This window comes from Silurus aristotelis (genome assembly GCF_946808225.1).
Source record: "Silurus aristotelis genome assembly, chromosome: 23".
Taxonomy (NCBI): Eukaryota; Metazoa; Chordata; class Actinopteri; order Siluriformes; family Siluridae; genus Silurus; species Silurus aristotelis.
The window spans coordinates 6702292-6717303 of record NC_139596.1 but is presented as its reverse complement, the minus strand read 5'-3'; the positions used below and the strand labels follow the sequence as shown (position 1 = coordinate 6717303).

Here is a 15012-nt window from a genome sequence, read left to right as displayed (position 1 = left end):
CAGTGACTTTTTTTTGTTAGGCTTTGGAGCAGAGTTTGGACAGTCTGGCTCTCACCAGCTTTGGAGTGATGGACACCACGCTGGAGGAGGTCTTTCTGAAAGTGTCAGAGGAAGACCTGTCACTTGAGAACAGTGATGCAGGTGGGAGAGGGGTTACAGATTCTATGGACTCATCAGGCATTTTAATATACACATCTGCCAGTCATATGACAGCAGGACAGATACGGGTCAAGGGCTTCAGTTAATGTTCATATTAAACATTAAATAGGAGAAAATAAGTTGCTGTTTTGAGTATTTAAGCATTTACTGAATTCCTGTGCAACAACAGTTTGTAGAGTTTTGACAGAATGGTGAACAAAATAAAAAAAAAAATCAGTGAGCAGCAGTTCTGTAAGTGGAAATGCCCTGTTTGTCAAAGAGGTCAGAGGGGAAGAGCAGGTCAAACTCGGTTTGAGCAGCTAACAATACTAAAGTAACTGTAATAATCACTGTTTACAAACGTCCAGAGCAGAAAAGCATTACAACACATGCAAACTTGAGGTGTTTGAAATACAACAGCAGACAACCACACCAGGTTATAGTCCTGCCAGTCAAAAACAGGAATCTGAAGCTACAGTAGGCACAGGTTCAGCAAAATTTAACTATTGTTTAGTTTTCCTTAGTATACAGTTTCTTAGTAAAATCTGTAAGATGTAAGCTTATCTGTCCTGCCTTCATACACATAATGCACTATTCTGAATTTTTTTTTTCTTTCTCTTATAGATATGAAGAGCTCTCCAGGTGTGGCATCAGTGGGGAAGTCTTCCTCCCTTTTGTCCGCACAGCAGTCTGATGGAGCTCCACTTGGTGCCGTGACCCGACCTGAAGTGGAGATGAGTAATATAGTGATGAGCTCCAGGCTGAGCTCCAGTCAGGCATCGCTGCACTCAAATTCCTCTGTGGGCTCGGTGAGAGGTGATGAAGGTGGACCGTATTCTGACTTCTATGGTGACTACTACCCACTGTTTAATAACCCCCAGGACTTGGACACAGCTAGTTTTAGAGGTGGGCATATTCTTATATGATTATCATAATATTTTTCACTGGTTTACAGTGCATTGAGTTACTGTGGTTAAATGCTTATGTAATAAAACTGAGTCCCTGTAGTTAAAAGAGGATTTGGGGAATTGCTCTACAGATCTAATGTTTGCTTGCTGTGGCTGAAATAATTTACTACAGACAAAGTGGATTAACAGAACAAATGAGCTGATTTCATTTAATCTGCTCAATAATCACTTAATCTGTGAACTAGGCATCCAGAAGAAAAGAAAGGGAAGAAATCACAGAACTCTGAGAAAAAACTCACACGAACATCAATTTTGTTTTTCCTTCGTCAGGATACTCTGAACAATGATTTATGAACAAGAATTCATTCGTAAAAAGGTTTCTGTTTCTGACATACTTTCTCACAGGGTGCTCTGATGCTAGACATGCCTGGGCTTGTTGACTGTAGCCTGTAGCATGTTGTATATTCCAACAAGTTTCAGGGGTTTAAAAAACAGGTCATGTATAATGTATAGGCATCATGGACGCATTGATGAGGACCTACATTCTTGTTTTATCTTTTGCCCAGACGATGAGGAGCCAAGCTCCCCAGAGTCGCACGTGCTGGAGGGCCAGGGCAGCTTTAAGCTGGAGGGCTGGTGGCTGCGACTTCGCCAATTCCACGGCCTTATTGTCAAGAGGTTCCACTGTGCCAAGAGGAACACCAAGGTCCTGTTTTCGCAGATCCTACTCCCTGCCTTCTTTGTTTGTGTGGCAATGACTGTTGCTCTCTCCGTGCCTGAGATAGGTAAGACTGGGCAGCATGGAGTCTAGCTTTGATATTTTTATGTTATTAATATAATTTAAATCATGGAAAAAACAGCATTTTGCATAATAGAAAACAGAACACAATTGTTTTCTTTAAATATAGCTCATGTAACCAAATATATAAAAGAACATGACACGTTCCATGATCAGTAGGTACACCAATTATCCTTCTTATACCCACTGAACCCTGCATTACGAAGTGTCTTATGCTCTGCAGGTGATCTGCCTCCCCTCATTCTGTCACCGTCTCAGTATCATAACTACACCCAGCCCAGAGGAAACTTCATCCCCTTTGCCAATGAGGACCGATTGCAGTACAGGTATGACTCAGGACCATAAACCAGCATTGCAAACTTTACATTTATTCACAAAATGTATACAATTGTCTTTCAAATTCAGTAAAAATCCTAACTGATATTTTTATATTACTATAATACTATAGTGTATATTTCACAAAAAAAATGGCTAACAAATAATGTAAAGGAGTATAAAGATGAATAACACTTTTACCCTCATTTTCAATACTATGTCAGGTTGCCTAGCAGACAGTATCACCATTCATTACTTGATAAGACATGCCCACGAAGTCCTGACCAGTAATGGTGCAAGGAAAACCATGAAATACTTTGATATTCATTGAAATATTTCAGTCTTGATATTGTTTCTTATGCTAATATGATGCCTTGTGCTGTATTTTTGTTCTTGTGAAACTTCTTTTTAAACGGCAGGACAGCTGGCTTTAAACAACCTGAGGCTGAAGATGTTCGCTTTATAATTATCTGTCCTGCTTTGCTGTTTCAGGAGCAAGCTGTCCCCAGATGCCAGCCCTCAAAAAATCATCAATAGCCTGCATTTGCCATCAGGTGTGGGTGCAACCTGTGTGCTCAAAACCCCCTTTAATAGTACACTGGACCAGCTGGCGCAAAGCCTCAATCCTTACGCTAACAATGCCAAAACACTGGCTGCACGCTACTTCGACCCAATGTGCCTGGACTCGTTTACCCAGGGGGTGCCCCTGTCTAATTTCGTCCCACCTCCACCTTCGCCTGCACCCTCCGATTACCCAGAATCACACTTTGATGATGCTCTGTGGAACTACACAGCAGCTCCTCCCACCACTGCCCATGGTGAGGCTTGTAACAGTGATACACTGAAGCTGTGATACACACCACTCTGTAATTCAATAAAAAGTTTTTAAAATATGTTTTTATGAATAAAAAGGATTTTGTACCTATTAACGGATGCACTAGAACACTTCACATGACCTAGAAGTGAGGAATGAGCATAAAATGTGGCTAATCCTTCTTAAATTACATGTAAATCACCATCAATGTTGTAAATGTTGTTTAAATATTTTATAACCAAACCTAAGTAAAACGTTTTTTTTGTATCACCTCAGTCTCAAGCAGTAGTGGAAGAAAAATAGAAAAGCATGTACTTGCATAAAAGTAGAGATACACTATGTAAAAGTAAAAGTACTCCCTTTAAATTTTCACTTGAGTAAAAGCACTAAAGTATTTGCCTTTAAATGTCTTTAAGTGTCCAAAGTACTATAATTTATTATAGCTATAATGTTCCTATTATTATTTTTGGTCACACGTCTTTTTAATCAACTCAGTCTATGTGAAAAGACTCTAATGTTACTCTTAACACATTCAATTTATAGAATGATATTAATGAGTCAAACACTGATTGAAATCTATCAAAATGATCACGAGCCCAAAACCAAGTTAGAGTCAGAAGTTATCTTTCATTTATTACGCTCAAAATGTTCTGCTTTCTGTTGAACAAGCGCCAATCAAAACAGGTTCGAAACAGAGCGCGTGCTCTACCCTGATTGGTGGATTGCTGCGTGTATGACCAGTTTAGTTTTTATCCGCTCATAAATACAAAGGAATGACTGATTTTGCAAAATGTAGTTGAGTAAAAGGAAGATGTTTGACTTTGAACTGTAGTGAAGTTAAAGTAAAAGTCTTCCCAAATAAAAATACTTCAGTAAAGTACAGATACATGAAAAAGCTACTTACGTACAGTAACCAATTAAATTTACTTCCTTACTGTACAACACTGGTCTTCAGTGAAATCCCTGTATAGATGATGCGACTGCTTGTATTAATGTGTGTGTGTTGATTCTACAGAGATGGTGACGTCTCCTCCTCCACTGCCACTGTCTATTCGAGAGCCGGTGCGCTGCATCTGCTCCATGCAGGGAACAGGCTTTTCGTGCCCTAGCGGCGTTGGGGGACGCCCACCCCTGACGAAAGTAGTCACGGGAGATATTCTGGTGGACATCACAGGTCGCAATGTGTCTGAATACCTTCTCTACACGTCTGACCGCATGAGACTGCACAGGTGACAGCACAGTCAGTCACTATAGAGCGTTCTTGTGCTGCATTCAGTTCACTGTTGCATCAGATTGTGTTTTTAAATAATAAAACACCATTCATTTTCTCCCATGAACTGTTCCAGACTTGCTTTTTTGACACTTGTGTTATAGTAAAACAGACTCTATTTATGCTGTATTTTTTTTTATCAGGTATGGAGGTATCACTGTTGGAAACATCCAGAAATCAGTTCCAGCATCCTTTGGAAGAAAGATGTCGCTTATGGCACGCAAGATAGCAGTGCGGCGGTCGGCTCAGGTCAGCCAGCGTGCTTTTTTTATAAGGCTGTTTTAAAAAGTCACAGTTTATCTGATCTACAGGGTTTTTTTTGCTTTCTCCCTGTCTCTGCAGGTGCTGTACAACAATAAAGGCTACCACAGCATGCCCGTATACCTGAACGTGCTAAACAACGCCATTCTGCGTGCTAACCTGCCCCTTAGCAAGGGCAACCCTGCTGCTTATGGTAAGAGCTCTGTTGTGAAGCGATGACCATTAGCATCTGATACAGTGGTTTTTGTACCTCTTGTGAAGCCCTTATACCATCTACAATCTGTAAAATGTAAACAAAGAACCGCAAATCTCATTAACCCATATTTTATTCACAATAGAATATAGAAAACAAAAATGTTTGAACTAAGGAAATGTAGCATTTTAAGAAAATTATAAGGTCATTTTGAATTTGATGGCTGTAACACATTTTTTAAAAGTTGGGATAGAGCAAAAAGTTGTTTATACAAAAAAAAAAAAGATTTATTAAAATTAAACCATTGGAGAAATATTTTGCAAATAATTAAGTTGATTGACAACATGTCAGTAATATGATTGGGTATAAAATATGTATCTTAGTGAGGCAGAGATGGGTTTCTGAAAGACTGTGTCTACAAATTGAATTACAATTTCAGAATAATGTTCCTCAACATAAACTTCCAAAACAGTTAAATATCTCATCATTTACAGTATCACATCATTTACAGTATTTACATATCATCTACAGTTTTAGAGAATCCTTTGGGGGACACTGCATTTAATATTAATCATGATTCTGTAATGGAAATCAGTACATAGGTTTATTAACACAAAGGTTTATTCAGAAATCTTTGTCTGTCAACACAGTTTGCCATGTCATCCACAAATGTAGGTTAAATCTCTATCATGCATAGAAGAAGGCATGCATGAACATGATCTAGAAACCCTGCTATCCTCTCTGGACCAAAGCTCGTTTAAAATGTGGGCAAAAGTGGAAAACTGTTCTGTGGTCAAACAAAATTTTAATTACATTTTGGAAACCTACGGACTAAGGAGGAGAGGGACCATCCGACTTGTTATGAGCGCTAAGTTCAAAAAGCCACATCTCTGATGGTATGGGAGTGCATGTGGAATGGGCAGCTTAAACATTTGGAAAGCCTCCATCAATGCTGAAAGTCATATATAGGTTTTAGAGCAACAAATGCTTCCATCCATCTTTTTTCAGTAAAGGCCTTGCATTTTTGAGCAATTCAGTGTTAACTGCATACTAAATCTATTACACTAGCACGTCTTTGTCTGGGTCTGGGTTTCTGAACTGGCCTTCTGAACTGGCCTGTCTCAACAGTTCTGGGTGTCCTTTGTTGTGTTTTTTGTTTCACGATGCAACACAACAATCCTGTATCAGACACATGTGGAACAGCATTCCTCTCTAAAACATTTAGCAACTGATGCTTCACAGTGGCGAACATGGCCCTGTTCCAACTCTTTTAAGACCTGTTGCAGCCAGCAAATTCAATTTGCACACATTTTTACACATTTTGTGCAAGGCGCTGGAACCACAAATCTTGAAGTTGATCATTCCTATTCTCCAACTCCACCAGTGCCTGGCATAACAAACAATGGCATACTGTTTGTAATATGCAAAATAATCACTCATTTGACAATAACAATTTAAGAATAACAAAATTACGCTTTGCAATAAACATTTGAGTAGAGCAGTCACTATATTCAGATTAAAACAGAAATGTGTAAGAAAACATGCTTTAGTAGATCTTTTTGAGGCTGTGTATGTGGAGTCGCAATTACATTCATGAGGTCACGGCTTAGCTCCTGGCACTGGGCTGGGAAATGAGTCCACAGGGATAGTAGTTCAGAAGGAACTACTTTGGCAGTCTATTGTAAAAGCTAGTATTTCAAAAGGTAGTTATATATGAATTATTTATTAATATCATGGTGTTTGTGTATGCATGCAGGTATCACATTGACTAACCACCCCATGAACAGGACCAGTGCCAGTCTTTCTCTGGATTACCTGTGAGTGTCATCCCATCCGCCGCGCCCCCCCCCCCCCTTGTTCTGTTGCTTTTTTATAATGATTTCTCTCATTCTCTTATCCAAACCGACTCACCTTGTAACTTCGACTCTTCTTCTTTTTCTTCTTGACGCCAGACTCCAGGGCACCGATGTGGTCATTGCCATTTTCATTATCGTGGCCATGTCCTTTGTCCCAGCCAGCTTTGTGGTCTTTCTGGTTGCTGAGAAATCTACCAAGGCTAAACACCTGCAGTTTGTGAGCGGCTGTGACCCGGTTATCTACTGGCTTGCCAACTACATTTGGGACATGGTGAGACAGAGGACGAGTGCAGATTCATGTGTTTCCATTTATAAAACTTAGTGTACCGCTGGAGCGTGAATGACTCTTGTGCTTTCTCTCTGTCTACTATTAGCTGAATTACCTGGTTCCGGCTACATGCTGCGTTCTGATTTTGTTTGTGTTTGACCTGCCTGCGTACACTTCCCCTAAAAATTTCCCAGCAGTGGTTGCACTCTTCCTGCTCTATGGGTATGTATGATCAGCACATGAAATAACACTGAATCACAGTCAAGTCAGGACCTACATCACTAGGCTCCTTTTAATAGAGCATTGTAATCGGTTTAAAAGTTCGATACGAATGAAAATGCTCAATTTAAACACCTCAGTCGGAATAAAAATGCCCAAACCGAATGAAATTTTAATCGGTTTGAGAAGGGTGGGATAAACCTTTCTTTAAACCGAACGAAATAAATATTTTTTTACAAAATATCCCTAGTGGTCTAGTGGTTAGGATGCGGCGCTCTCACAGCGGTGGCCCGGGTTCGAACCCCGGTCATTGAACCAACCCCAGCCACTCTTAGTGCCGGTCCCAAGCCCGGATAAATGGTGGAGGGTTGCGTTAGGAAGGGCATCCGGCGTAAAAACGTGCCAAATCAAACATGCGGATCATGAATACAGATGATCTGCTGTGGTGACCCCTAATTGGAGAAGCTGAAAGAAAGTTTTTTATTTATAAAACCTTTATACTGTACTCTTGTGAACATCGAATTGATTTGTCACAACACGGTATTCTGCACAGCTTCCGAGTTTGTATAAAACAACTGCGACACGCAGTCCACAAAAACGTGTGAATGACAGGCGACTCGTGCGTTTCCAGTTTCGTTTCCATTCCATGTCACTTAATTCCAGCAATACAAACCGCTCCCACAAAGTTCTTACTACGGACGTTCATTCATGCGCTTCTGCTTTTTGGAGGAAAGAGGGGTAACATCTACATGCTCCTTAGAGATGCACAGCCTTTAAATAGCTCAGCCATGTTGACAGGATCAAAAGGTGGCAAACAGGACATAAACTAATGTGCGCATGTCACATATCTATATATCAGTATATCACAAAAGTCATTACACCCCCAAAATTTCAGCAACCATTTTAGTAGATCTTCTCAAGGGACAATACTATAGAAATTAAACCTTTTTATATATTTTAGAGTAGTCAGTGTGTCAATGTGCAGCTTGTATAGCAGATTTACTGTCCTCTACAATTAACCCTACAGCCATTATTGTCTAAATAACTAGTAACAAAAGTGAGATTGAGAGTGTTGCTGGGATCCTCTTCCACTCCTCCATAATGACATCACTGAGCTTCTGGATGTTGCACACATGTCGTTTCTCCACCTTCAGCTTAAGGATGCCACAATGGTGTACAGTAGAGTTCAGGTCTGGAGACATACTTGGCCACTACATTACCTTTACCTTCAGCTTCCTTAGCAAGGCAGTTGTCATCTTGGCGGTGTGTTTGGGGTTGTTATTATGTTGGAAAACTGTCGTTCGGCCCAGTTCCTGAACGGAGGGCATCATGTTCTGCTTCAGAATGTCACAGTACATGTTGGAATCCATGTTTCTCCTTAAAGAACCGCAGCTCCCCAGTACCAGCAGCACTCATGCAGCCCCAGACCATGATGCTACCACCACCATGCTTGACAAGCATCAAGACAATTTTCTTGGTTCTCTTCAGGGCGTCACCACACTTGCTGGACACCATCTGAGCCAAACAAGTTAATCTTAGTCTCATCAAACCACAAGACATAGTGCCAGTAATTCAAACTGTTTGCGGGTTTTCTTGTAAACCAGCTTCTGTTGAGGCTTCCTTCTGGGACGACGGCCATGCAAACTGACTTGTTGCAGTGTGTGGCGTATGGTCTGAGCACTGAGAAGCGGACTTTCTGCTTTTGCAACCTCTAAAGCAACGCTGGCAGCACTCATGCATCTGTATTCTGTTCCGAGTGGAACCCGTCTTGGAAAACCTCTGTATGACCCTGACCACTGTGCTGTAACTAAGTTTCAGGGTGTTACAGATCATCTTATAAACGCTGCATCTTTGTGGAGAGCAACAATTCTAACTTTTAGATCCTCAGAGTTCTTTGCCATGAGGTGCCATGTTGAACATCCAGTGGTCAGTATGAGAGAATTGTACTCAAAGCACTAAATGTTTACTGCTTTAAAACAAGAAACATACATTTCTATGGTCCTGTCAAAAACATTAACATGATGAATAGAACATGTGGCTTTGCATGGTTACATGACATACAGATGTTATCACTTAGGGTGTAGTCACTTTTGTTGCCAGTTATTTAGACAATAATGGCTGTTTGTTGAGGTATTTTCAGAGGACAGTAAATCTGTACTGCTGTACAAGCTGCACATTGACTACTCTAAAATATATCCATAGATATTTCTGTAGTATTGTCCCTTGCCCCTTAGAATATATGCTAAAATGGTTGCTGAAATGTGAGAATTGTACTCATTTTTGTGTGATACTGTATATATATTTATATTTTTGAAGATCGATTAAAATAACTTAATAATAATAATAATAATAATAATAATAATAATAATAATAATAAAAAAGAACATTAGAAATCCTTTACTTCACACAGCCACTATTGAATGTATAGAACATGTTGCAAGTATTTTCTAGCCAGCATATTACAATATAACAATACACACTAGTTAGGATCTCATTTCTCAGAATAAGTATATATAAAGGACAACTTTGTTAATATTGTTTAAATCTTTTTTTCTCCAGCTGGTCCATAACCCCCATCATGTATCCAGCCTCTTTTTGGTTTGAGGTTCCGAGCACAGCGTATGTTTTCCTGATCGTTATAAACCTCTTCATTGGAATCACCGCCACAGTGGCCACTTTCCTCCTGCAGCTGTTTGAACATGACAAGGTACATTTCAGGAACATTATATTCGACATTTAGTGTACTCACTCCATGTCAGAGTTAAGAGGATTACAAGGAGAGATCTGGGAGAATATATTCACAAAAATTCAACCACTTAGATTCATAAATGTGGGGGGGGGTTTTCTCAAGGAAAATGAGGGACTTTTTTTTGTCAAATAACATTTTTTTTATTGTACATTTTTTACTGTTTAGTTTTTAAGAAAGTTATAAATAAATGTATAAGATCTTATACTGTTTAGTAAAGGTGAATACTCAAAATAAATAGGAAATATGTATCGTACAGCACATCTGGAAAGTGTTCACTGAGCTTCACTTTGTCCACATTTTGTTATGTTACAGCTTCATTTCAAAATGGATTAAATTCATTATTTTCCTCAAAATTCAAACAAAAACCCATAATGACAACGTGAAAGAAGTTTGTCTGAAATCTTTGAAAATGTAAAAAATCACATGGAGAGGGTCAGAGATTTTTAACTGTCTGTAAATTTAAGAAGAAAGCGGAAAATGTTTTTAATAATGATATTGCATTTCATTTTACTCCTAAGGACCTGAAGTTAGTGAACAGCTATCTGAAGTCATGCTTCCTTATTTTTCCTAACTATAACCTGGGTCATGGGCTGATGGAAATGGCCTACAATGAATACATTAACGAGTATTATGCAAAGATCGGTATGTTATTCTATATGTTTCGATCTCAGGCTCAGGCTTATTTTCGGATGTTTTTTGGTGTCCTGTAATAAACAATCCCATGTCCTACAGGTCAGTTTGATAAGGTGAAGTCTCCATTTGAGTGGGATATTGTGACACGTGGACTGGTGGCCATGACCATTGAAGGGTTTGTCGGCTTTCTTATCACCATCCTGTGCCAGTACAATTTCCTGCGTAAACCTCAGTAAGTTCAATTCAATTAAAAATAAATAAGATGTTCTTTATAAGTATAAGTTTGTCCCATCTAAGTGTGTGCAGCTGCACTGTTCAAACAAAATCGAATAGAATTAGGCAGATTATTTTCTATATTCTATATTGTTTTATTTTTTTGCGCATAGGAGAATGCCTGTAAACAGTCAGCCAATCGAAGACGATGATGTCGATGTGGCACGTGAGAGGCGAAGAGTGCTCCGAGGAGACGCTGTAAATGATATGCTGAAGATCGAAAATCTGACAAAGGTAAAGCTGCAGATTCATAATTCACATTAATAAACTAATCATAAAGTTCACCTTTCATCTGTACAATCATTCTTTTGTGTATAAAGGTGTATAAGTCGCGGAAGATGGGCCGCATCTTGGCGGTGGACCGCTTGTGTCTGGGCGTCCGTCCTGGAGAGTGTTTCGGGCTGTTGGGGGTCAATGGCGCAGGAAAAACGACCACTTTCAAAATGTTGACAGGAGACGAAAGCACAACAGGAGGAGAAGCGTTTATCGAAGGGAACAGGTTACTAGACATGACCTATTGGATATAAACTAATAATTTCCTCATACATTATATCTCACATAAAACGCTAACAAGCCGTCAGAAGAAGAAAGTAAGCATGGAAAAGACCTATTAAAACACAGCATTGCAGTATATCCTATCAGAACATGCGTAACACAAACCCTTGTTTGTTTAATTACAGTAAAAGTATGATTCTAAAAGTTGTATTCTAGGCCATGCTGTATGTGATTACAAAACAGGAAGGTTTTGGGGTAAATCACTTTCTTTCCACAGCGTACTGAAGGATCTTTTGCGTGTACAGCAGTGTATCGGTTACTGTCCTCAATTTGATGCTCTGTTCGAGGACCTGACAGCACGAGAGCACCTGGAGCTATACACACGCCTCCGAGGAATACCGTGGAAGGACGAAGAGCGGGTAAGGGAGGTTTACACTCAGGTTTTGACTGGCATACATTTATCCTGGTGATAAAATTATCCTTAAGATAAATAATTGATAAATTATTAACCGGTGTATCATATTGCATCATTTAATGATGTACCAATTATAGTGTGCAAAAAGACTTTGTAAAAGACGTAGAGCCGGATTGGAAAAAACAACTACCGTAATTTCCGGACTATTAAACGCACCCAAATATAAGCCGCACCCACTGAATTTGACAAATATTTTTATTTTGAACATAAATACGCTGCACCTGTCTATAAGCCGCAGGTGTCTACACTGAAACTAATGAACTTTACACAGGCTTTAATGAAAGGCTTGTATCTAAACAGTAGCCTACCAAGAAAGTCATTGTTCACTGTCTTCCTCCTTCCTTTCACAACAATTTCTCTCGAGAGTTTATCTTTTGGCATCGTCGTGCGTTTAAAAATCATCATCGGTGAATCTTTTCTCCCGATGCCGTGCAGCTCAGAACACAGGTGAAGTGCGTTTTTTTCATGCCCGGTTGTTTTCAGCGTGACGAATGATTCGCATTTTCTGTTGACAGTCCGAGTGAGCGGCAGGTCAAACGTCAGAGGAACCTCATCCGTATTTATGATGTGGTGCAGCCCGATTCAGTGGGAGCGCATCTGATTTATTATAAACAGTTTCATTGGTTCACCTTAACACGTTCCGCAATTTCATTGGTCTAATGTTATGGGGCTCAGTTTTTTGGCTTGAAGCTTGTAAAACCGGGAAAAACCCAGGAAAAATCCATAAATTAGCCGCTTCGTTGTTTAAACCGTTCAAAACGTGGGGAAAAATAGCGGCTTATAGTCCGGTAAATACGGTACTTCCTTTAACAACTGTTTCTTTTTTTTTTTTACTTTGTTTATTTTAAACATTCATTTGAGTACAATCATTCAATTCCATCCAAAATAACCTCAAATTACTTTTTATGTATATAGATATTAAACACAGATACATGCAGTTATAAAAATTAATGTTCTTTATACGTGAGTTTGTCCCTGAAAAACTCCCTGAGATGGCAGAAGGAAGAAACCTTGAGAGGAACCAGACTCAAGAGGGAACCCATTCTCATCTGGGTGGCACCGAATGTCCATTTATTACAGATAAACAATGTTGAAGTGTGCAGTGATAGTGATCAGATGCAAACTGTAGTCCTGAGTGTAGCAGACTGTCTACATTAACTACAGTTCAAATCCATCCTCAAAGCGCCCGTGTTACTTCGTAATTTCATCGATCTCCAGGCCGTAGATGAGAAACCATCCCCAGCTGCTCAGAGTGGCCTCCAATCGATGAAACAGGCAGATCTGAGGAGAGGAGAGGGGCAGGAACAGTGGTCACTGGTACCTCAGAAACATGTTTAACGAGAGGGAGAGAGAGCGAGAGAGAGAGAGAGAGAGAGAGAGAGAGAGAGAGAGAGAGAGAGAGAGGGATATTAGAGGGGTGGCAGAGAAAGAGAACTATAAGTTATTAAGTTGTTGTATTAAATGCGATACCTTACTCTTGCTAGTGTTCAACAGCGTTTAGTAGTCTCAGTGTTAGACCATGTATTTTTTTCGGTGTTTTTTCTGTTTCAAATCCCAATTTTAGTTTTAGTTTCTCTCCTTTTTTAGTCGGTGGCGCCGGACACTGAAACAGAGCACACTGATTAATCTCATCAGCTACAGTTGCGCTTCTTACCGCTTATTTTCATCTGGCTATACATACAGTATATACTGTAAAGTATATACATTACGGTAGTGTAAATGGCTCTGTAATGCTAAATGATGTACTGTAACTAGTAACTGTAACAAATAACAGTATACTATCCCATAATGATCACCATTCCTTGGAAGTCATAGGCCATGTCTTGATATTTCCAAGATAAATCTCTATGGTTATTAACAACTGCTTCGTCCTAATTTAGCCCTTTTCATTTCATTCCACTTATTACATTCTTCTCTCTGTCCCCTGTGTCTCACCTCTCAGGTGGTGCAATGGGCCTTGGAGAAGCTCCAGCTCTCGAAGTATGCAGACAAGCCAGCTGGGACGTACAGCGGAGGAAACAAACGCAAGCTGTCCACAGCCATCGCTCTCATCGGATACCCTTCCCTGATTTTCCTGGTTGGAACACTTAAGCTTTGTTCTCTAATCTTTATATCTAGGGTTAGATATAAAGAAACAAACAAATCCGTCCCTGATCGTGTCTCTCCACTGTGTCCCTCAGGATGAACCCACTACCGGCATGGACCCGAAAGCTCGCCGCTTCCTCTGGAACCTTATTCTCGACATCATCAAGACAGGACGATCAGTGGTGCTGACATCACACAGGTCACGAAGATACCAATGCTGCCCTGTTTGATTTTTCTTATTGATTGACTGATTGATTAATCGATTGATCTGTAAGTGGTGACACCAACATTGCTTTGCACTTTTCAGTATGGAGGAGTGTGAGGCGTTGTGCACTCGCCTGGGGATCATGGTCAATGGAAGGTTCAAGTGTCTGGGGAGCATTCAGCATCTTAAGAACAGGTGAATGCAGTCTGGTGCAAAACTTTGTACACCCTTCAATACTGTATGAGAAAATGTAATTGTTTGTTGATAGGTGATCTATAGAAATCCATTGTTCATACTGTTTAATATTTAAGTCAAATTTCGAAAGGATCATTAAGAAATTCTTTAAAGGCCACATTAGAAGCTAACATGACCAAATGACATCAGCAGTTACCAGTTTACTATTTGTGATTACCTCATGGTTAAAAAGAAAGTTTGAGTTGGTGTCATTCGTAGTGATTTAAACCTGGCATGTTTGACTAGCACCATTTATATAGACTGCGAATTGAACTTTGAACTTAAAAATGTCAAGTTGGTTAAAAGGCATACATGTTTATGACCATCTGTACAACTTAATTTCAAGTTAAGTTCTACAATTGTTCCATAATTATTATAAGTAATTTGTACATTCATTGTTAATCTATCCAAATTCAAATTAAAGGTGTGCAATCTTACCTGTAGAGTATTGAACACAGCAAATAATATGCGTCAAATCTGAGGCATTTGATCTCACATTTACAGGTTTGGGGACGGTTACATGATCACAGTGCGCACCAAGACGACTGCTAGTGTGAAGGAAGTGATCCGTTTCTTTAACAGGAACTTCCCAGAGGCCATCTTAAAGGCAAGGGTTTTTTTATTATGTTTTTATGCTTATCTATCTATCTATCTATCTATCTATCTATCTATCTATCTATCTATCTATCTATCTATCTATCTATCTATCTATCTATCTATCTATCTATCTATCTATCTATCTAAATTCTCCGTTTTTATGACGCCCCCTAGTGGTTTGTTAGCTCTAAGCAATTAATTGACCAACCAAAAAAATCATTAATA

The 15012-nt window shown here is 39.5% G+C and overlaps 1 protein-coding gene across 1 annotated transcript in view; it reads left to right on the top strand.

Moving 5' to 3' along the window:
* Positions 1-15012, top strand: part of abca2 (ATP-binding cassette, sub-family A (ABC1), member 2) — an 89582-nt gene that overhangs the window by 69402 nt on the left and 5168 nt on the right. The window contains exons 25-45 of the mRNA XM_083526777.1: positions 21-141; positions 763-1044; positions 1613-1831; positions 2069-2171; positions 2653-2978; positions 3990-4203; positions 4388-4493; positions 4587-4698; positions 6455-6515; positions 6651-6825; positions 6929-7044; positions 9601-9748; positions 10309-10432; positions 10523-10655; positions 10810-10930; positions 11017-11195; positions 11469-11610; positions 13609-13743; positions 13847-13950; positions 14059-14151; positions 14695-14797. Coding sequence (XP_083382903.1) covers positions 21-141; positions 763-1044; positions 1613-1831; positions 2069-2171; positions 2653-2978; positions 3990-4203; positions 4388-4493; positions 4587-4698; positions 6455-6515; positions 6651-6825; positions 6929-7044; positions 9601-9748; positions 10309-10432; positions 10523-10655; positions 10810-10930; positions 11017-11195; positions 11469-11610; positions 13609-13743; positions 13847-13950; positions 14059-14151; positions 14695-14797 — 3117 coding nt within the window. The remainder of the gene's footprint in view (positions 1-20; positions 142-762; positions 1045-1612; positions 1832-2068; positions 2172-2652; positions 2979-3989; positions 4204-4387; positions 4494-4586; positions 4699-6454; positions 6516-6650; positions 6826-6928; positions 7045-9600; positions 9749-10308; positions 10433-10522; positions 10656-10809; positions 10931-11016; positions 11196-11468; positions 11611-13608; positions 13744-13846; positions 13951-14058; positions 14152-14694; positions 14798-15012) is intronic.